Consider the following 24277-nt stretch of genomic DNA (forward strand, 5'->3'; position numbering starts at 1 on the left):
GACACAACTTGCATTCGAATAAGGCACGTGTTTTTATATACCTACTATACATAAATGTCACACCTGTGAAAGGTAAGAACATACATTTTCTGAAAAACAGCGCCATCTGTTTGACGTAAAAGCAACTTACTAAATAGTTTACGATTCCTTTTCAATGTTTCCGTGGCTCAAATATGTGCCGATGAAGCAGCAGAGCGAAGTGCAGCCAGACTTCAGGATGCACGGTTGCGAGCACGGCAATCGCGTTCTGCAGCTTCTGAACTGCATCGTTCTCAACAGAATGAATGCGACAGGTTAAGAGTGGCTGAAAGACATCAATGAGAAATAGCAGATCAGCGCCACACGTGACTCTCTGCTCAGCAATCACGCAATTACAATCACCTTGCATTCCGGTACAACCCAGCTGATGATTATAGTTTGAGCCGGCATGTTCTCATCGGCACGATGACTGAAGTGTGTACTTATTGCAAGGCTCTGAAATTTAATGGAGAAATTAAATGAATGTGTTGCGCCACCGGGAAAATTATACTGCCTCAACTTGGAGAACTACCAGAGCCATTGTGGAATTAAACATTTTAGAAACGTGCGATTTCTCTTTTCTTTCTTTTCCATTTAACCAGCCTAAGCCACAGCAATGCGTGGCCGTGGACAGCTAGTATTAAATAGAAAGGTGCTTCTAAAAGCATTACTATTTGGCAAGCTACAAACATCCGAAGATATCCTTCAAATCCAGCAGTGTCTCACTTCAAGGCAACTGCATTCTACCAGGTGCTGCCCTCACATGTACAGCAAGTGGTGCGTGGCGTTCAAGTATGTGGATTTCAGATTTAAATAACTTGATGGGAATCCGGGCTGAGCTGTTTTGTTTCTATGCCCTCAGCAGCTGACAACAAAGGTAACCACCCCTGCACACGACGAGGCCGTGTAAATGCTGTTGCATGGCGTGTGTGCCTTTGTCAGCAACGTGCGAGGTTAAGTACGGCAGGAAACCTGGCGCCTCTGACTGCAGCCCCCTATGGCCATCGTATGCGGTCACGATTGCGTAGCACACGTCTTGAAACTTATTATCTGCTCTGGGTCCTGCCAGATCATGCATTGTACTTATTTTAAGATGTTATCTTCCTGGCCGACTACGTCAGTCAAATGTTTAATACTACCTTCTGCATTTCAAAATGCCCCATCAAACACAGCATCGAACTAGATTCCAGTGGAAAAGAAATATTTGGCAGTAGATTGCCCCATGTAAGGATATGCTATGATATGATATGGCATTTATAACAAGTGTTTCAAGGCACGACACGGCAAGGGAGGGGGTACAGTGGAAAGACAGATACAACAATCCTACTAGGCCAGGTGACATTGAAATCGCAGGGGAGGGGGGAAGGGGAAAAGTGCTGGAGGGGGAAGGGGAAAGTGCTGGGGGGCTCGGAGGGGGCAGTGCGGTACATAGTATAACAGTAAAATGAATAAAGACAATAAATAAAAGTGCAGCCAGCTGGTGGCAGTACAAAGGATGACAGTAAAATGAATAAAGACAATAAATAAAGTGTGGCCAGCTGGTGGCAAGGGTAAGTGCAGACATCAGGAGTCAAGTGCTAGTAGGGGCTCCACCATTTGGACAAAGATTTCTTCAAGGTCCATAGAGATAGTGATCGAAGTGAGCGGTAACGGTCGGAAGCAGTGTAATACTGCTTTTTTCGGTACACTTCTACCACTGCATAGAGATTTGAAGACACATATTCTTCACTCTCTACCCCTATTCTTAAAGTGCTCCTCAGACTCTAGTCCACCTCTTTTGCCAGTCCTACTCTGAAAATCCGTCCAATGCAGTCACAGAATCCACATTCTACACAGATGTGATAAAGTCCCCGCCCCACCCCTGCAGAACTTATTTTATGTGTGCAGGGTTTCACCAGATGGGCTCATTCAAATTCACTAGACCGTGGCTGCCCACTAAGCAGTAGATTCTCTGGCATGGCACAGTGCTTGCTACTATACACTCAACACGAAACATAAAAGAAACTACATCTCATATAATCTGGCCAACCATCTCCCTCTGAGTCCTATATCTATGGCCATAGTTCCCCAAATCTTCCCTTTCCTTACTTCTGCTTGAATACATGCTAGATATCACCCCTCATTATGTTTGATTTTGTAGTTACTTGTTGATACTCCGGTTTTAACGGTGACCCGTCTTCTGGAGATTTGGTGAGATGGAAGCATTGTAGGCTTTTTTGTTGTGCAGTCCTCAGAAAGGGCAAAATAGTGTACAAGTGTGAGCACTGGCTTTTAGTGCAATTTCGGTGCATGCCAGTGTTTCTTCCCGCTAGAGGTGTCGGCTTCTGAAGATACGCCGTGCAGGCCACGAGGAAAGCCTCAGCATGTTACTCACATGCTACCCAGGAGAATAAAGAGGCATGCTTTTATTCTGAGCTGGCTTTGCCCCATTGAGAGTGGCTAAGAATGTTCTGCTTGATTATTGTAAGATTTTCTTTCCTTGGAGGTAAGACCTTTTTTAGGACTAATAAAAGTCAGGAAAGCAGGGTTGGCAGGGAGCATTGGTCTAATGTATTAGTACCCAGCGAGGGACAATCTGATTGTAACATGCAATCTGATTGGCACTCGAAGGCGCTTTACCCGACCGGAATCCCTCGCCCAACATTCTTTTGCTTTGTCCCAGGTGGGGGGTGGCAGCCCTTCAGCCAATGAAGAGGCTCGGAATGGGGTAATCCCCGCTCCGAGCCACCACACGGCTGGAGTTTGCCATCCTCCCCCGCCGGGGAGCGATGTAAGTGTCTTCCTTCCAACCCCACACCCCCAATCCAAACAATCCTTTCGCCACCCTCCCAACCCCACTTACCTTCTTTTTGGTCCGGGTCGGGAGCGGATGCGCTGGGAACAATTCTGTCCCAGGCGAGCCGCTCCCAACACGCGACAAGCTATCACGGAGAGAAAGAAAGGACTACACGCAGTCCCTTCTCTCCTTTCCATAGCGGCCATTTATTTTGTTTACTTTTTTCTATTTTGTCAATGGGCGCCATGGAAAGGGAGAATGGACTAATAGCAATAAGCCCCTCACTGTGGGGGCATTACCTAGTCTGGTTGGATGGTGAAAAGCGTGAGGTATGTTTGATTTTTGGAAACACCCGCCATGTTAGATTCGTGGACAGCTGCAGAGGTCTGGGAACATCACGGTAACACCATATTAAAAAAAAAAAACATTGCACTTGTCAAACTAATGAACTTGTCATCTCTGGGGAGATGAGGGGTGATGAGGATGGGATAGATATGACCTTAAGAAGCCAAAAAACTGATGTTTTTCATCTTCGAAGTGTGCAAACAGCCCAGACGTTCAGGGGGAGTCTTGTCATGTTCATGTACATCTAAGATGTTCCGGGGATCAATGCCTATTTCTGCATTACAGGGCTGGTAAAAAGCAGTTTTTGGATGGCTCAATGAAACTGCACGACATTTTTGGAATTTCATTCTAGACCTGACTCTGAATGGTTCTGCAAAGTGTGGTGCTGTTTTGTAAAGAGGGAACACAATTAGAGGGGGGAATCCAACATATTTTAAAGGCTTATAAACGTGGTGCCATTTGACAAATCTGCACAAAGGCTTAAAACAAGATTTTAAACTTAGATATTAACGTGTTTGCAACGTTTGGTGGGATTTTGTCAAGAGGGGCAAAATTAGAGGGGGGTCTCATTTCAGATGGTTTATAACTTTGTTGCCGTTTGACGAATTATAGAAATGTTTGTGTAAAGTCTGAATGGATTTTGTCTAGTGGGGGCCAGGTTATATGACTATTTTATGTACGTACATTTTGACACTTTTCAAAAAATAAAACATGCGCGGATTTGCATCAAACACTTGTAAGGAGCATTGGCAAGGACCTGAAAGTAAGGTTTTGCAAATGTGTCTGTGTTTCAGTTTTTGAAAAGTGTCATAATATAGGTACAGAAAATAGTGATAAACCTTTGGTGACTGAGGTATAGCATGAGGCCATGGACAGTGGCCAAATTGTCTGGGTCACATGACCCAGGCAATCTGGCTACTGGCCATGACAATGAGGGACCAGCAATAGAGTTAAAGTGGGCATGGACACCAGGGACCGGCTATGTGGTAAAGTTTTTCAAAATTGGGATAGTTTTGAATGGGAAAAAGTTTCCTCATGGGTACAGGTCGAAGTGCTGGATGGCATTGCAGCAAATATGTATGAGGAGGGTCAACAAGAACTTCAAAGCATGGTTTTGAAATATGTCCTGTGTTTTTTTGTGGAAAGTGTGAAAATGTAAGTACACTACACAGTGATTTAACATTGGTGTCTGGGCAATGGGCATGGCTGTCAGCAAGGAGAAATGTGTGTTGTAATTTGCTTAGGAAGGAAGAGTTTTCTTCTGGCTACCTTCTTTCAGTAGTTCAAAGAATGGTTCTAACACAGTGGTTATTGTGATACAGTTTTCGCTTTTATTTGTGCTAGTGCTGAGTTGTTCAACGTTCAGTTGGTACGCATTTAGTACATTTAGGGGAAATTGTGTGCCCTGGTTGTCAGCCGACACGTGTTTTGACCCGTGGGTCTTTATCAAGGCTTATGAAGATTCAAAATCATGTGGAGTGCGCAGTTTGTGACATAGTTGTGACATATATAGTTAATTAAGTGCACAGTGAGTGGTGTTGGGTGAGGTGGAGTGTTGGCAAGTGATGCAAGGTAATTTGGCACATAAATTTGATGCAATGAAAAAGCATTTGAAATATAGGGAGAGAGGAGAAAGCACAGATGAAAAGTTAGCAAGGTCTGGGTTGGAGGTAGTTAGGGTTCATAGTTGGGAAGTTGGAGGATGGGTGCCTCTCACCTAATGTATAAAGTCTGTAGCCCCCTGTGGGGTCCTGGGCTGTGTTGATGGGTGGCTGTCCTGTAGAGACAGTGGCTCCTGTTGGGCCCTGTAAAGCAAGTGAATTAATGTTATTCGGGGCGTGGTGTCTGTTGCCAAGGGCAAAGTTGTAGCAGGTCCCCCGTGGGAGTTCCTGGTGGAGTCTGTACTTGTTGGTATTGTCTAGGTATGTTGTGGCATGCTGTGGTGTGAGGGGTGGGTCCCATGGTGGGGAGGTCTGCCCTTGAATTTTGAAAAGGCTAGTGGGCCACAGGACTGTGGTCAGTCAGGGGATGATGCCAGGTGCATAGAGGAGTGCACCCTGACAAAATTCCCAGAAGCGCTGTGAGCGCTGAGTGCGGTTGCCTGCCTACCCTGTGGGGTAGCGGCAACGTGAGCAGTGGGCCAGGCTGTAAGCTCCGTACTGTGTGTGTGGGCCCAGTGCCCCTTTGAGCAGGCTGCCGCCAAACTTGCGAATTTTTCTGGCACCTAGGAATGGGTAATTTCCAGGGTATTATACCCCGGCAGACACAGTAATTGCCCATTCCTGGGCGCCAGAAAATATTTTTCTCCATTCTCATTGAGCCCAATAGGGAAAAAGTGGGAATTGGGAAGCCAGATATACCCGGGGGCAGAGCATATTGGATGCACCGGCACCATTCACGAATGATGCCGGTGCATCCGACATGCTCTGCCCCCGGGTGCCGGTAAACCCACCAGGTCCGACATGGCGGCCGAAAACGCCACTGTGAGCAGAACTCGTAGTTTGCCAGTCTGGAAACTACGGTACCGGCAAGCTTACTCGTACCATATTTACCAGACCGGCAAACTTGTAATAAGGTGCAATGTGTTTGTTAAAGGTGGTTTATAGTTGGTTCATATATACGAAAAGAGGAATTAATAATAACTTATATACAGTGATGTAATACCATGAAACATTTTCACTTATAAAAACCTATTAAATTGACAGAAAAAACCTTGGCATTCCTTGGCACTTTCCTTCTGGGTTCTCATGAGCACTTGCCCATCCATACTGCTGCTTCTATTTATGCACTTCTCTCACTGCACAATGCATATGTGCATTTATAGGAACACTGTGCACAATTGTTTTGTATAAGGACGGGAAATGCAGATGCAAAAGATTTGTAGAAGATTGTTAAGTGGTAGTTGGTGTGTGGAAACAGTGCATGGATGTGTGACTGTTTGAAAGCAGGCATTGAGGAAGTGTTACAAAATATAAAATGAAAAAGGGTAGAAAGGCTGCCCTGTGCAATGGTGTGCATGTGCCATCCGGGTCTTTTAATGATCCATGCCCTGGAAGGGGGATGTGGAGGCCGCAAATAGTTATAACGGTCCATTTATTATGGTCCTTTTTGTATGCTAGAGAAATGTATTTGGAACAGAACATTTTTCTGTCCTTTTATATTTTTCTCTAGTACACAATTGTCCATTATTCCCGTTAGCATAACACAAAATGCTAATGGAAATATTGGAGAATCTTATTGAGTCTATCTAGTTTACTGAGAAATGTACAGTCAATGGAGTCTATAAAATCATTTTTTTTTTGTTGTATATTTTAACTGTGAAAGATGGTTCCTAAAGGAACCCTTTTTTGGTGGTGTTTATTTTAAATTTATATTGCATAGATGTCCTGCCCCACAAATTAGTACTGACGCCCGAATTCCAGTAATTGATGATAATCAAGCTACACTGATGTATGTATCAAGGAAACGAAATGTGTGCACAATGGCTTGTTGATGACTAAAGCATAGAAGCAACCTCATAGATAAACTCTGTCAAAAAGTGTTGCATTAGAAATATCTGAAATAGTAGTTATTGTTCACTTAAATATTTGCATTTTTACGAAATCCATATGAATGTTTGCCATTGAAATTTCTGATTTTGCCTGTTTTTTTTTTTATATTCCACTACAGCATTTTTGGTCACATTAGTTTCCGTTCTGACTGGGAGTTGGTGAAAGTGGACTTCCGCCCGTCCTTCACCAGGCAGTGCACCGAGGATGACTATGAGTCCTGGAACCTCACAACACTGGAGGTAACTGTCCACCTACATGCTCAACAAAATGGGGGTTTGCTAAACAAAGATTCAACTATTAATCAACCTGCACAGCTTCAAAGCGGAACAACAATTGTCATAAGTGCTATGTTGTTTATAATGTTTATATACAAGGCAGCAAATTCACCTCTCTAATTTTGATTACATTGAAGTTTCTATTGAGAAGGGGGATTTGAAATGCATATAACTTTGGTAAGGGTGGAAACAACTGCACAAACAATTCCCAAAATACATACATCCCATTCTGAATGTTTTGTCTGGGGGAAAACGTTATAATAATATAGCCCATAAAAATCTCAAATCAAATTCTATTTTACAGAAGGAGCCTGAGGTGGCGCAAACCTCGATTATTATTTGCTGTCTGGACCATATGGACAACTTCATATGGATTGGTTAAATTCATTCCTTCAATTGTCTTTAAAAATACCCAAAGGTTGCCCGAAAGAGAGCTAGATTACTATGGTTGGTAGATGCAGGTCATACCCAGGATGCACTGTGCGTTTGGCATACCCAGTGACCCTAGAGGCGGAGCCAATGTGTAATGCTAAAGCTATGCTTGCATTTGACACGTTTCAAAAATTTTCAGAGATTGTGTTTTTTTTGTTGCATTCAACAAATAGCCAAAGAAGCATGCACCAATTTGCAAACAGTTATTAGGCTCACAACGACTCGCTGCTTCCGTAGATTAGCAGAAAAGTTATATAATCCAAATGTTGACCAAGGAGACCAAGGACACCATCCCCAATGCTTTGTGAGCGCCTGCGGAACACATCTGCAAAATACATAAAACAAATTATCATATTTTCCTGACCCCAAAACAACACCCTTTTTCATTAAATATCAAACAAATAATTTAAAAAAAAAATTCAAGTCAAACACTTTGCTCCTGTACACATCTCTTTCTTGGTCATATGTTCCAGAGTATTTTAAGAATACATCAATTCAACAAATTGGTAATATTCCAAAAAGGTAAATATATTAAATCAATTTGATAAGTGTGCATACGAAAAAAGAAGAAAAGTAGCTGTTGTCCATGTGTTACAAAATAAGTCTAGATAAATAAAGCTATAACTGACAAGACAAATACCACCAACATATGAAATATTTTAATAAAAATAACCAGAAATGATGAAAGGCAAATAAAAAGATGCACAACTAGACCTATTTACAGAACGGTGGCCCCTTACCACATTCCGGGTCCGGGTTCTCGGATTAGGGACTTACCGGGTCATTCCAACCTTGCAGGACCCTGTAAATCCCCATTCTGAGAACCATTCCCCATTCCCATTCGAGCCCCCATAGGGCTCAATGGGAATGGGGATGGAGCTAATAATGGGCCCGTTATTAGCTCCCTGGTCCCTTAGTGGCTCCCTCTGATTGGCGCCTGGTAAAACCAGGCGCCCATAGCGGGACCCGCTAAGGGACCTCGTAATGCAGTGGTAAGGGGTTAACGGCAATGGTTAACCACTTATCGCCGACTTTTGTAATGAGGCCCAATGTGTCTACGTGACATCCTAGCATCACCAAATAAAATGTGACAACGTCCCAACAATGCTTCATGGCGTCATCCTGAGAATGGCAAGACGCTACCAAAACTTAAGAATGTTATTTCAACAACTAAAAATAAATATTAAAATGAAGATTTATTTATTTATTTTTATTTATTTTATTTATTTGTTACACGCCCAGACCCTCAGGTGTCACGGCGAGGATATAAGATGCCTTAGGAATTAGTCATATTCATACATTACATTAGTTGCTTTACATGATATAGGTTACAAACATATTCACAAAAATATACAATGGCCTAGGTATTCACAGCAGTATCCGGTGGGAGGGGACCTATCTTTGGGTGCTAATATTGGTTGAATAACCAGGTTTTTAGCTGTTTCTTAAAGGTCGTGAAGGAGGATGCTTTTTTGATGGTGGTGGGTAGGGTGTTCCAGTGTTTGGGGGCTAGAGTGGTGAAGCTGCTGCCCCCTGCTCTTGCGGTTTTGAATCGGGGGGGGTCCAGGAGGAGTTTGTCATTGGATCTCAGTAGTCTAATATTAGTTTTAGGATGCAGAGTGTTGTTGAGGTAGATGGGTCCTTTTTTTGTGATGCATTTGTGGGTGATGCATAATGTTTTGAAAATGATGCGGGCTTTGATGGGGAGCCAGTGGGCATCTTTCCTGGTCTTGGATATATGGTCTGATTTTTTTATACCTAGCGCTGCCCTCAGGACTTTGTTTTGCAGAAGTTGCATTTTGGCTAGGTTGGTGTTGGATGTGCCCAGTAGTAATACATTACAGTAGTCCAATTTCGATAAGACCAGTGCTCTGGCCAGGGTGAGGCAGTTAACTGGAGTCAGAAATTGGCGGCTGAGTGCAATTAATTTGGAAGTGTAGGCCGTGGAGGAGGAAAGTACATTGATCTGTTTAGTCATGGTCAGGCTAGCATCGAAGTACACTCCCAGTGTTTTTACTTGTTTTGATACTGGAATATTGGTGCCGTCGATGTTCATGGTTGAATATTCTGGTTGGAGGGTTGCTAATTTGGCTGGAGCTCCTACGATGAGGACTTCCGTCTTCTCATCGTTAAGACATAGGCTGTTTAATGCCATCCAGTTTTGTATGATGACGTAAATTTTATTGATGGTTGAAGTGTCCTGGTCATAGTTGCCTGTAAGGGGTATAAGGATCTGAGTGTCATCCGCAAAATTTGTGTATATGACACCCATATCGTCGAGTGCTGAGAACAGGAGCTTGGTATATGCGTTATACAGCGTGGGGGAAAGGCAAGAGCCTTGGGGCACTCCTATGGGGACTGGGATGGGGTTGGCTGCTTCTTTGCCTATGGACACTCTGGAGGTGCGGTCAGTTAAGAATGATTTCACCCAAGCAGTGGCTGCCCCAGAGAAATTAAATTCACGGGCGAGTGAATTACAGAGTTTGTCATGGTCCACCAAGTCGAACGCAGCTGAGAGGTCCAACAGCAGGAGAATGCAGAGTTTCCCTGAATCTCTAATGGCATCCATCTGGATTTTGAGGTCCAAGAGAGCTGTTTCAGTACTATGGTTGGGCCTGAAGCCTGATTGTCTGGTACCGAGGAGCTGGTTAGATTCTAAATGGGCTTGAATTTGGTGGTAGGCTAGTTTGTCGATGATTTTGAGTAAGAATGGGACCGTGGTTATGGGGCGATAGTTGGTTGGAATGGTGGGGTCTAGATTTGGTTTTTTTAGAAGTGGTGTAACCCAGGCTTCTTTAATGCAAGTCGGAACTGTATTGGAGTTGAATGAGGGATTGACAAATTTAGTGATGAGGGGGGTCAGGGTGGGTGCACAGGCTTTGACTAGTTTGGCTGGGACAGTATCACCTTTGCAGTTGGATGCTTTTAGTTTGGAGATAGTCTCGAGTACGAGATTGTGGGTGACTGGTGTGAATTGGAAGGGGGGGTTGGAGTTGTCACTGGAAAGGGTACAGGGATTAGAGGAGGGGGGGGTTTTGTAGCTAGGAGTAATTTTTTGGAGTTGATTTTGTTTTGTAACATAGTGATTTTGGAAGCAAGAGCATCTTGTATAGTGGTACACCATTCTTTGCTTGTGTTAATGGGAGTGTCGGTCGGAAGTGGGTTTTCAAGTTCTCTAAGGATAGAGAAGAGCTCTTTGGAATCAGATGCTGCATTGCTAATGCGAGCATTGTAGGCGTTAGCTTTATGTGAGATGATAGCTGATTTGTAGAGGGTATTTGCGTCTTTGAATGCTTTAGCTGAGTCTGGGGAGGGATGTTTATTATGGGCATGCTCAAGAGAGCGTTTTTTCCTTCTAAGGGCGATTAGTTCCTCGTTGAACCAGAAGTTGGATTTTATATTGAGGCGCCTTAGTTTGGAGGTTACCGGTGCTATGGTGTTAATCGCTGTGGAAAGGCATGTGTGGTAGTACTCAGCGATAGTAGTTGGGTCATTGCTGAGGATAGATTGGGTATCTAGCAATTTATTCAAAGTGGGATCGAAGTTCTCAGCTGTGAGCTTTTTAGAATTTCTACTTTCGATGATGTCCATAGGTATGTTCTTGGGTATGCAAGGTTCGTCACTAGTGATTGTAAATTCTATGCAGAAGTGGTCTGTCCAATTCAGTGCGGTAATCGGGCCTAAGGTGATGTTGGTGTTGAGGGTGAGGATCCAATCGAGGGTTCTGCCCTTGGTATGGGTGGGGGCATTGACGTGTTGGCAGAAGTTCATGTCATTTAGTGCCAGGAAGAGGGCGGTTGCTTTGGAGTCTTGGTTGTCATTAAAACCTAGATTCAAGTCACCAATGATGATACATTTCGTTTTAGGTTTGAGGAAGGGCGCCAGTATTAGTGGGATGTCTGTTTCTGGGTGGCTGTTTGTGCTAGGGGCTCTATAGATGACAACTATGTTAATTGTGGTGTTTTCATTCAATGAGAGTTTGGCAAGTAGTAGTTCGTACCCTGAGATTATTTCAATGGAACTAGATCTAAGTTTGATAGTGTTTTTTGCAATGATGGCCACACCGCCTCCTGGAGTGGTGGTTCTATCAGATCTGAGAATGGTGTAATCTGGTGGAATAGCCAGTGCTAGCAGAGGGCCTGAAGCTTGGTGTAGCCAGGTTTCTGTAATTACTAACATGTCAAGGTCAAGTTCGATGATGAGGTCATGAATATCAATGGCGTGGGCTCCAAGGGAGCGGGCGTTAATGAGTGCATTTTTGAGACTGATGGGGGGGTTGGGCTCCTTAGAGGGTGTATTTATGGTTGGTGGGCCACCTAGTGGAGTGGTTTTAGTAGCTCTAGGCTGGGTGTGTTTGTCGTTGGTTGTGTGGGTCGTGGGTTTGGGTGATCTAGGAGGCTGGGTCTTGGTAGTAGGGTTGTGGTATGGTGGTCTAGTGCGAGTTCTTAAATGGGATGTTCTTTCATATCCTAGGATAGGGTGTGTTTTACCATTGCTTGAGGGGTTGGGGTATGCATGAGGATCATCAGTGATGGTCGAGGTGGGATGGTGTTCCTTACTGGTTGCGTAGGTGTCCTTGAGCCTGGAAAGGAGAATGGAGGAGGATGGGAAGGGAGGTGTGGTAGGGAGGAAGGGGGTAGGACAGGGGATGGGATGGTGTCTTGGGCAAGCTAGTTTGGAGAGCCCATTACTGAGGGCGAGGAAGTGAGTGCCAGTGCACGGGGTGTCCGCTCGGACAAGGCAGAAGGGGAACATGATGCACAATATCCAACTTAACATAGCTAGGGATATAGGGGGGTGGTGTAAAGAGGGGCTCGGCTCGCTTTATTAGCACCAGTTGGGCTAGATACAGTAGTCAACAGTAAAATCCTGTTAGGCTAATAGCAGAGATCCTAGGAAGGGCCTGTGAGCGGTCAGGGGCGACAATAAGGCACAGCACAATATCACAGTGGTCTCTAGGCGACCATAAGGCACAACACAATATCACAGTGGTCTCTAAGCGACCATAAGGCACAACACTATATCACAGTGGTCTCTAAGCGACCATAAGGCACAACACTATATCACAGTGGTCTCTAGGCGACCATAAGGCACAACACAATATCACAGTGGTCTCTGAGCGACCATAAGGCACAACACAATATCACAGTGGTCTCTGAGCGACCATAAGGCACAACACAATATCACAGTGGTCTCTGAGCGACCATAAGGCACAACACAATATCACAGTGGTCTCTGAGCGACCATAAGGCTAAATTTCTATAAGCATGGAGAGCTGGATAGTCTATTTCGATTGGGCGTACTGGATGGAGAATAGCATCAAGATTAAATTGACCTTTGTAAAACACAAATTTTCCAATAATTTAAAAGAAATGTGTTGGAAAGATAATGTTGCACATACATTCTCCTAACTACATGTTTGGGTTCTTTCCAGAATGAATTACTGGATCTGTCATGAACAAATATATTTGATGATTATATAGTGTTTGATCATTCATTCAACCTAACTTATCTAGATATATTCTTATTTAAAATAAAATCCGAGTTCATATTCTCAATAAACACCCTTGACAGGTGCAGCATCCAATCAGATTGCTCCAAACCCAGACTGAATCTAACAACGCAAGCCAGGGTTTGCTGCTGTTTTCCATCCTCCCAGCTTCCCTTCCCCAAATCCAGCTCCTAAACATCCCCACCAATCCACCCAACTCGCCTTTGCTGATAAGGCCCCCTTGCTCAGGCAGCACCGTCCACCTGGCTTCCTGTTCAAGCCATGTAAATGGAAGAGGGCTCCAAGTGGAGCCACGCGTTCCATTTCCATGGCATTCCTGACTCTCTAAGGGTTTACATCAGGGTGCTAATTGCAATAACAAAGTGTCCTACGGGATTTACCGGCCCGATAATGGCACCAGGGACCAGAGTTAAAGCCCTTGCTTCGCTCCAATCTATAACTTGGGTTCCTGGCCATTAAAAGCCAGTGCCTGCAGAACATGTTATTATTGCATTGCTAGTACATCCAGTATATTTACACAATCAGGAACATCTGAAGATATATCAAATTACTCTGAGACACAACACTGGTAGCCCCCTACCCAATAGAACAGATGAAGGTAACGCACACCTTATTACTCAATGGGTAATGAACAATTCAAGAATGTCTGCTTTTGTATTCAAAGCTGCAGGGAAGAAAAAGCGGCTGTGGCATCATAAGTCGCTAAATTAATCTAAAAGAATAAAGTGTCCTCAATTGGTGGACACTCCCGTCCCTGCACACCCTCTAAGCTGGTAATATAACCGGTCTGGATTTGTCTAGATAGTGACAGATTTCCTATGTCAAATTCAATCATCCAAAATATGAGGTATCTCCAGTAATACGATTCATTCGATAGATTCTATGTGGTATGTCAATTTAATCAAACGTTGTTACACAAAATGCCATTATAACAAACAAGGTAATTTCACAAAAAGTACAACATACGTATATATTAAAAGAGCTTGATGCGTTTCAGGAGTAACTTTGCCTGCATCAGGAGCAAAATCATTAAAGTTCAGTGATTTGTTCCGTCTTGAATCTCCAATTTCATCTACAAAGCAAATTAAAGACTAGTGTCAATGCACAATTGTTCAGTGTGTGTACTTCTTAGTCAAACATCTGTTATTGGTCGGATTCCTCATTCCATGCCGCCAAAACTGCCAAGCAGAAATATGCGTACCAAAAGGAAAACAGTATCTTCACCAATACTTCGCATTGGTAGTCCGATCAGTCCCTTTAACGCTAATGCCCAAAATATGTATTTGCAAATCTGTAGAATGTGCAATCGCGGAGAGAACATTGTCAGGAAGATTATATTATAGATAAAGTTAAGCATATGATAAAATAATAATATGAATATGCTTACAATTGTGAGCTATCATTATTTCTCACTGCCTAGAACATGAGCAGGAGGAAAAATAACTCCCAATAAAACATGATACCAGAGGATATTCGTACTTAGATTATTATGAGAATAATGCCACTTAAAAAGGTATACCAGACAGTCATGCTGTTAATTGTCAATACAAGCATGTGACAATGGTCAGACACTGCCATGCACACGATAATATGTATTTGTGACGTCTATATAGCACATGCAAGGCATTATTGACCTCCTCTCAACCAAACAGAACATTGTGAATGCAGTTAATAACTACTGGTATTGACTGCGTTTAAGACATTCTGACTTCAGAGGCAGCCAGGGAAACAATAAAAAGCATGCAGGAATCTAAGGAAGCGAGTGTGGTGGCAAAAATATTTTGCAATTTCATGCTCTAGCACCTTGAAGTGTCTCTTGTGCTAGATGGAATTACCAATAAAGATGTCAGACCAAATAACCGGACAGACTCAAGGAATATGGCAAATTACTACTTTATTCTTAGTTTAATAAAGCATGGTCAACTGGCAAACATCAGACAGATGCTTGCACACTAACACACAAACTTGATTACAGAGGGGTCTTATACCCCAACATGCATCATCTATGATGTCATACTATGTCGCAAACCATAAAACATGTTATCAGGAGTGATTGGTTAGGGGAACATATCTACTTATAGTATATGGATGGGTTAGTACTTCCTTGGCTGTCTCTTATCTGTAAAACAACCCTTGAACTACTTCTAAATAAAATTGCAACGGATTGGTCTATGCAACATTGCATAGCAGGTTTCCCCATAGACCCACTAATTGGTTGGCATTCTCACCCAACCTTCGACTTTTGGCTGGGCTAGCAGCACGTAAATTAACCGAAACACAGCTGCTTGATCACGTCAGATTACTTCATACTTTCCCAATTAGTTCATCATTTTTCATCTATCCAGCCTTGAGCCAAAGTTTCCCGTTTGTAGTTGACCTTGTAGCCTGTTCTCTCTTCTAGGACATTCAATGGAGTGAAAGCACTTCATCCGAGGCTTAATGAATAGCTCTTCTTTTCGAGAGACCACAAATTTGTCAATTTCAACCTCTTATTTACTACTATTTGATTTAATTATACTGGGTGCCATTGCTCTTCTTGGCCTCTAGAGACTTGCCCACACTACTTTATATAGACTTTATACAATTGTCCAATACTTGGCTCTTGTAGATGTTTTTGTTTTCTTTAATCTAAGAGAAATATGTCTCATCCATGGCTTATCTATCTGCCTCCCTTTGTACTTTGCATCTGTTCCTTAACAATAGCAACCTTGATCCCAAGCCAACATTGGCTCCTTTTCAGCTTCTGAGGAAGTTGATTTCAATAGTTACATGAACCGGCATCCATTTTCAAAACTATGGGCGTCCTTGCTGAGTTAGATATTCCTCTATAACAAGCTTCTATGTATCTTTTCAACCTTGCGTTACTGTGTATTTACACTTATTGTTTAGCAAGTTACTTTGTCTTCTTTTGCATTCATGATTCATTTATCATTTCATGCATGTTTCTCTTATTGCTTCAATTACATTATTACTCTTTAGTGTTTCCATATCGTTTCAGAATGGCTTTGCATATGTTCTTCATGTTATCACTCTGCCCTTGTCAGATTTCGCTCAGCGCTCCATGATGTCCAATGATCCATGCTGACATCCTTCCATGTGGCATCCTTGCACACTTTCAGTGTGATGGTACATTTGATATGGTTGTCTGAGTGCATATCGTCTCTCATAAACTCAATGTGGTATAGACATAACACATGGAGTCTTACACAGGGCCCTTCTTCTGCTGTTCCAGTATGACAGCAGTGAGGGGTGGTAGTTAGGGAAAATGCATCCACATGCTCCTGTACAATTTGCCTTTGGGCCAGGGTGTCAAAACCTGCTTGGATCTAAGGGTGCCGGTGTTGCGCTCCTGCGTGGTAATCGGTGGCCACAGGGGAGAGGGTCCATCGGTCATGATCTGTGAATGCATACACCACGTTTTACATCTGGGTCACGCTTGGCAAACTGCTGAATGTAGTCCAGTGCAGTGAGCGTGATCAAGTTCATTTTGTTTCCAGGTACTGTTGACTATTTGATTCTGCACCCCGCCCCGCTATTGATGTGGACCTTGGTCCATAAAAACTGTGTTCATCAATGTTTCGGTCCACTGAAGGGGTTCTCCCCAGTTTGCCCCCTGAAGCGGAGATGCTATAACTTATCTTGTCTCCTTTGCATAGGCCAAGGAGGGTGTGACGCACTTGATAGCCCACTCAATAGTTTTCCTGCTAATTGGGCATCTTCAAACAATGTGTGCTGTAGCCAGAGCTTTTTCTCTTAGCCCATGGCAGTATTGTCTTTCATTACCTATCATTACCTGGCATCATGGTGAATAGGAAAGCAGAAGGTCCTGTTTTTGGGGGTGCGGGTTAAAATAAAATGTTCAGAATGTTTAAACCGATCAACTAAGTAAACCAATTACTTATAGAAATTAAGGATTTTCTCTATGACAGGTAAAGATTGGCCTAAAATCATTTGAATTCTTGAAAACCATATTGGCCTGCTCCGTCCAACTGAAGATTAGGAGAGCTAATAATTGTTCTTCAATATGGCCTACACCTGTGGACCCACTGGCAAGATATTCTAGCATACGGCAGAATATCGACGTTCTGATGGCCTTGAGGAGGTGGACTGACTAGTGGGAGGGACTGCCCACTGTATAAAGGGTGCGCAGGCCTATAGATTTTTATCTTGGAATATAGCTGGGGTGAACAGACTGAGAGCCAATCCTGATTGGCATGCTTTCATTCGAGGCTTTCACATTATAGTAATGATAGAGATGTGGGTTTCCAAGTCACTTCAGTCCTTCCATGTTGCAGCTACAAAAGGATGTCAGGGTAGGCCAAGTCGTGGCCTTTTGGTGTGGGTTGACATCACATTGGATTGGATGGTCGAACTTGTGACTACCGACTCACCAGACTTGCAATCACTTTTAATCTGGCTGACTAAGGATGATCTGTTGTGCCTTTTTAATATATACAATAGACCTTTTCAGGGGTTGGGGCACGTGTTTGTCTTCTGAATTTAATTAATTGTATTATTTCTTCAGCCCCTTCCATCTATCATGTTCTCGTGGTTTGTGATTTTAATTTACAGCTTCAACCCCTCAATGACTTGCAAGGACTGTGGGGCGATCAGGATCAGGCTTGGGATGTTGCATCTCTAAATGCTGCTGCCCCTTCATGAGGGCATTGTGTCGCCCAAGACCCAATTTACATCCTTTCTAATTTGAAGCTAAGGGCTTGCAACAGCCGATTTACAAATGACCTGTCCACTAAAAACACTTTTCACTGTCACAATGGTAGCTCATTGATCGGTATGTGTTGATCTCTGGGAAAGATTGGGTAAAGGCTAGCGACTTCTTGAACCACAAAAGAATGGAAAGTGATCACTACCCTTTATCAATTGAGGTCTTATCCTGCCCAATCGCTACAGACAGAGGTAGTGTTCACATTCCTAATCAATGCTTGGAGCTTGCTAAGCATGCACACAAAGCTGTAAAATGGGTCAAACTGTTGGCTAGTGACGGTAAACTAGATATGTACAATTCCATTTTAGTCATCTTGATGTTGTATGTGATGAGAACTCTAGTAATCAGTCTATCTTGGAGGAGTACACATATCTTAACAGTAACTTAATCCCATTTATCTCTGCTCCTATGGGTTATAACAAAAACAAACCCCTGGGTAAGGCTGAGTGGTTTGATAGTGCATGCCTTAAAGCAAAAAGGGACATTGAACTTTGTGTAAGCTTCCCTCTAGGGGTGGATAAAATCACATTGCGGCTGCGTAGATCCAGATATAAAGGGCTCATTACCGCTTGTCAGGGAAAAGTGGCTTTCATTATTCAGGGCGCTGCAAATGGGAGGTGTCTGTCTTTGTTGGAAACTGGTCCAAGTTAAAGAACTGAATGGGGACAGTGATATCTACTGTTTAATTAGTGAAAATGCCTGGTGGTCTCATTTCTCTAGCCTATATCACGGTAGGTTTTGCTCTGTGCCCTGCCCGGTCACCTTTAGATCCTCCTCTTCTATTAATCTGTTTTTCTCAATTGGTGAAGTGGCAGCTGGCCTTAGCTCCTTGAAACATGGCTAGACTGCTGGCCCGGATTCAAATCCTGGTGATCTTTTTAAAAAACGAGGTGGAAATTTGGGCTAGGGTGATATGTAACATCTTGAAAGCCATCCCGTGTAGTGGCGAGATTTGTGAGTCCTTGCGTATGGCTACAGTCTTGCCAGTCTAGAAAAAGGGAGGTAAGAATCTTCCAGCCAACTATTAACTTATTTCCCTTTTGGATAGTGCTGGCAAATTATTTGGGAAACTAATTCTCACCCACTTGCAGGAGTGGGACGATCGTAGCAGCCTCATTAGCCACCTTCAGGCTGGATTCAGGTCCCATAGGGGCACACTCGAATGAAAATGCATTTATATGAGATATGATATGGCATTTGTAACACGCTTGTACACAAGTGTTTCAAGGCGCGATGAGGCAAGGAAGGGGGAACAGAAGAGGACAGGAAAATGTGGTCTTTTTAAACTCTGTTACTTGAGACATTTTGTGGCAAATCTTGTAAACTCGCAATGCCCTTTTGTAATTGATTTCCATAACACGCTCCTCATACACTATAAACAAAGCCAGAGTTCGCTTTGGGCATGGTGGTGCGATTCCAGAAATCTAGAGGGTGGGGGCACAGATGGCAAAATCTATTACATTTGAGAAGTTTAGTGGTGGCATTCTGTCTTCTTTTTTGTCAGCATGGCAGTGTTGCTATTTCTCCGGCTTTGAACTTTCTCCACAAACATGCATTGCCAGCTTCATTATATGGTTCTGAGCTGTTAAGCGGCTTCACTTCAACACTACAGCTAAGTCAATGCCTAGTCTGGGATGCTGAGGGAAACCTTTATTGATATATTTTTAGGTCCAGTTCATGTACTCTGGATGACAACCCTTATATAACACCCCTCTCTTAGAATCCCCCTGACCCCACTGAGCCAAGTAGGTCTGTTTTGCAAATTTAAAAGGTTTATTTGAGAAATATAACAATATATATCTATCACACTTTTATAATAAATTAATATTGGATATCACACTTAAAATATGACAGTGATCAACAATGGATAATGTTCTACTGGTAAACTGATTTGGTTACTTAGAAGTAGTATAGAGGATGAGGTAGCTGAAATGCTTTATGGTTTCAAGGAAATGCAAGGTGGAATAAATGCAGTACAGAGAATAAACTGATATGGTTTCACAAGAGATAATATGTTCACTTTTCCCCTGGTGGCAATTCACCCCCCCCTATATGCAATGCAAGGAGATGGAAGTAACACACACAGTCTTCAGGAATACAATCAAATACAATACGGAATTCAGTTCCACCCCCCAGCAAGCTTAGACAACAGGTATGCTTTTTAAAACACGGGCAAGAGTGCTTTGTAATGTGGTAGCAAGGAAGTGAAAAATGCTAAAATTGCTTTTAATTCCCTATAGGAGGTTCAGGGTGAGTGGTAGCCACTTTAAATCAGTTCAGGCCAGCCCTAACAATGGTTCAGGGATGGTTATTAGGTTGCAAACGAATTTTAGCAGTTCAGGCAAAAGCGGCTATCTTTTTACAGATGACGAAATCAGGCCAAATCGCAAATCGCGGTAAATATTGCGAGTGTGTAAATCGCGATTGCGGTAAAAGTATAAAGTCGGTTTATTGTTGGATTCTAAGCTTTCAGAGGAAAGTTAAATCTCGTTCCTAGGACAAACGGATCCAGAGATACGGACGATTTTGTGAAGGTCGTTTTTCGGATTTAAAGTAAACTCAAAATGACAGGTGACAGCTTGCAGTTGCAGAATTGACAGGTGACAGTTGTGCAGCTTTAAAAATGACAGATGACACGATTTCTAGGAGGCAGTTCTACTTAGGTTAAACTAGTTTGGATTAGATTATTTTAACTAAGAGATTGGGTTCTGCACAGTTCTGCTAGGTACTCACAATATAAATTTGAAATAGGCCTCGTCACGGATCTGGTCAACACGTCCAGCGGCGGTTCTCTCTGCTCGCCGGGTCAATCAGGCACCGGTTCTGCTCACAGCGATCTGGGTCTGGTCTGCGGTTCCGGCAAAAAGTTCTTGGCAAAGAATTCAAACAGCTTGCCCGGTTGTTGAGTAGTTTGGTTAGGTTCGCTGGATTTTGAAGGCCTGCTGAGAATACTTTTGCTTGCAGTGGGCCTTCTTGGTTCAAAGTTCTGTAGTCTCTGTTTAGCTTGGAAGTCTAAGTGTTGGATCTCTGGATGTGAAGTCGTCGGTCAGCACGCTCCGCAGCAAATGGAATTGAAACCCCTATCTGTCCTGCACTGTCTTCTTGTATGTGTTTAGAAAGTGGGTGGAGTGGCTAGCTTCACTAAGCCTGCCCCTCTCTTAATTTGATAGGTCAATAGATTCGTTGGTCCCTGATTTGGGAAGGGATAGTGTGTCAGAGTGATGTCATTTTTATGACCTGCAGAAATGACACTCCCCTGGTCAATGTGCACACAAATCTATTTCTGATCCAAATACATATTTCCCAGGTACACAAATGGTTGACATTACCTGTACATATTACACATTGCTTCAGGTAGTCTCTGTTCCGACTCTGGCGTTTCTAGGAGCTTGCATTCAAAAATGGCAACTTATTTTCGATTTTAGTGGGTTTTGCAATATTGGTTTTTCATCAAAAATTATACAAAGGTACACCCCCCTTCTCCAAATATCCCAGTCAATTTCCAGGTCTCTAGCTTAAATACAGTGTCTACAATATTCATAATTAGCAGGGTTTTGCCCCAGAACATGGTACAAATTGAAGTTGGGCCTCAAATCGTGAGGGCATTTTTCATACTAAGAATCTCAAGGTTGTACATTCCTGTCATTTGGTTATAATAAGTTATCAATGTTTCTATAAAATATATATTTGTTGCAATTCAACTCCCCAAAGTGTTTGGGTCCGCCTCCAGAAGTCTGGGTGGGTCAGTGATCACATGTCTCTCCTTGCTGGCAGAGGGCTGTTGACAGGAAACACTCAAAATTAACATACCCCATTCAACTGAAAGGGGCTATTGTCTCTCTCCTCCAGGCTGAAGGGGAAACCCCCTCCCTCTGACTCAGAAGGGCCATGTGATATCCTGCCTCCTGTTGTGAGTCTCTGAGGTATTAAGAGTTCTCAGCCTCTTGGCCTCTGGGAACAGCAGGTGGCTAAGATTTTTTAATTAACCAACAGGCTTTGAATTCCAGTTGACTCAGGTCCCTTTGTCAGCCAGTTTTCCTGTCAGAGTTTAGACCGCTAGTGCCGCCTTGTGGAATTTGTCGGTACTGCATCCATTTTTGGGATCTGTTTTGAATGACTGCATTTCAATAGAGTGGTCTTTTGCTTGATAGAATAGGACCCTTGCTTAACATTGTTTTGATGGCATCCTTACAGTAGACTGGTGATGTGGAACCCCCCACAAGAAGGTTGTATCTTTGGAGTGGTCTTGTGCCAACTGCGCAGTTCTCCTGGATTCTGCCGTGAATGTGGGCGGTGACAGCTCATCCCCACATCCACCCAGTCTATTGATTTAGTTTTCTCTGGGATAGAATAATGGGCGGCGACAGCTCATCCCCACATCTACCCAGTCTATTGATTCAACATGGGACAAAATCCTTGACAGAGCTATGGGGTTGCGCTAATACTCATAGGTTGAACATATGGGAAAATAACTTCCTAAAGCAACTGTTGCTTCTTCCTGCAAGCACCCCATCGGCTCTGCATTATTTAGAACTTGACTGCGTACCATTAAAAATCCAGCTATCTGTTAAATACTGAGGGCCTAGATAAACATTGTGATGCTCTTGCCCACATGATGAGCCTAGATCAAGGCATGAGCTTAACCTGGTTTACACATGTAACGTCCATGTTTGCCAATTTGGACAGGATTAATTTGTGGAACAGCCCGCAAGGTCTTCTGGCACAGGAAAAAAAGTGCCTTAAACTCATTATAAAAAGGAGCGCTTATGAGACCATGGTTGCTGCGCTGCCAAATTGAAGTGTGCTCTGGACTATTTGACATTTAAGACGGAGCTGGGATTTAAAGACTATTTGGACACAATTTGTCCCTCTTTCGAAAAGTCTCTATATTTGCGGTTTAGACTTGGCATCTCGCCCGTAGCCTCCTACATGTCATCATGGAGGAACTCTGACTCTGTTATATGCCCTTTATAAGAGTCCACCAATTATACCCTGTTGCACTTTATGTTAATTTGCCGAAAAACCTCCTGTATGAGACGCATGTATTTGAGATCTATCCTAAAAGATGCTGGCATTCGTCGAGTGGCGCCTGCCACGATGTATTTAAACCAGTGTTTGCGTCCTTATGTGAGTTACGCAACCGTACGCTATATTCATAGGGTGTGGATGCAGCGTAATAGGGACCTGAAACAAGGCTCCAACAGCCTAGTGGCCATTGTCTTATAGGGAGCAATGGGGATCTTACTTTTTATCATTTTTATTCATATGACCGTTTTTAGAAGCACTTTATTATCTAATGAACTTATTATATCTTCTGTTCTGTGAATTATATGTATCGTTTTTCTATTCTTTTATGTGCTTGACGGTCAATACCGAATACAAGCTGTTTGATTGACTGGAAAGCATTTCGCCTCATTCAGGAAACAGCAATGCAACTTTCAGCAAGATTTCTTTCAACAAGACAATCTAAAAAATATAATGCAACAAAGTGAAAGCTAAAACATCAAGCAATGCGTTCACTTTTGTAATGCATAACCGTTTACTTTAACACTGCACTTGGAGCAAGTTCATGTTAAAACTGTTCCAGTTCCAACAAGTTTACAGTTAAAATTATTACCTTAAAAAGACAATCTAGTATTTATGGATTACAAAAGGAAATAGCCTCTAATTTATTAACACTTTGTGTGTACTTTACTTAATATTACCAGGATTTACTTCAACACTGCAATTCCAAAAAACAATATTGCTAATAACACTATGTTCTAATAGGTTACATGTGATTTTAACGAATGAATAAATAAAGAATGGATTTTTAATGAACCTAAAATAACGTAAATAATGTATATTATTTTGTTTTTAAATTACTTGGGGGTCACACCCTAACCCCCATTCCACTATGTTTAAAACCCCACCTCAAGAACTCCTCACCCATTTTAACCAGTTACCCAACCCCCACATATGTTTTTTTTTAATTCAATGTTTTTTCGTTGTTTTAGGTTTGTTAAAAATTCCATTGATTATTTTTACTTCATTTAAATCACTGCATCCCGTTCTAATAGACTTATAGACCTCAGGAGAGGGGGCATTAGGGGATAATGACCTTTGCTCAACTTATGGACTGAGGATTTTCTTCCACCCATCACCTATCAGCCGGTCATTACCCCATACCTCGGTCTATGAGGCTATATTATGTTCAGAAGTCATAAATGTACTTCATTGACTTTCTCTTCTGACGTTTCTGTTCTTTTTCTTTGCTTGCTTAAACTATAGAGTGCTCCTCCGCTTCCAATGGGCACGGCTTCCACTCTTGACACCCGGATCCCTTCTCAAATCGAACTTTCTTCCTTTCACTCTTAATTGCTCGAGCTCGGCTTGGTCATTTGTATGTACTTTTCAATGTAACTGATTGTTTAATTGTCTATAAAGCGCTTTAGTGAAATGTCTCTATATGTTTACATAAATAAAAGCATGAAGGTTATATTTCCCTCCCATTTATGGTTTAGATGTGTGGGAAGCCGAGCTATATATAGCACAGGTTGGAATAAAGACGGAGGGGCCACCATTTACAAAAATTGCTAAATTAACAACACCACTGCATTACCGCACTGCCATACTACGAGTTTGGCAGTAAGGTGGAAGATT

The 24277-nt window shown here is 42.7% G+C and overlaps 1 protein-coding gene across 3 annotated transcripts in view; it reads left to right on the top strand.

Moving 5' to 3' along the window:
- The window catches only part of SORCS2 (sortilin related VPS10 domain containing receptor 2), a 2879055-nt gene that overhangs the window by 2628196 nt on the left and 226582 nt on the right, over window positions 1–24277 (top strand). For all 3 annotated transcript variants that reach the window (XM_069632008.1, XM_069632006.1, XM_069632007.1), the window contains exon 15: window positions 6809–6929. In XM_069632008.1, coding sequence (XP_069488109.1) covers window positions 6809–6929 — 121 coding nt within the window. The remainder of the gene's footprint in view (window positions 1–6808; window positions 6930–24277) is intronic.

This window comes from Ambystoma mexicanum, chromosome 6q (assembly GCF_040938575.1).
Source record: "Ambystoma mexicanum isolate Mex_15411 chromosome 6q, UKY_AmexF1_1, whole genome shotgun sequence".
Taxonomy (NCBI): domain Eukaryota; kingdom Metazoa; phylum Chordata; class Amphibia; order Caudata; family Ambystomatidae; genus Ambystoma; species Ambystoma mexicanum.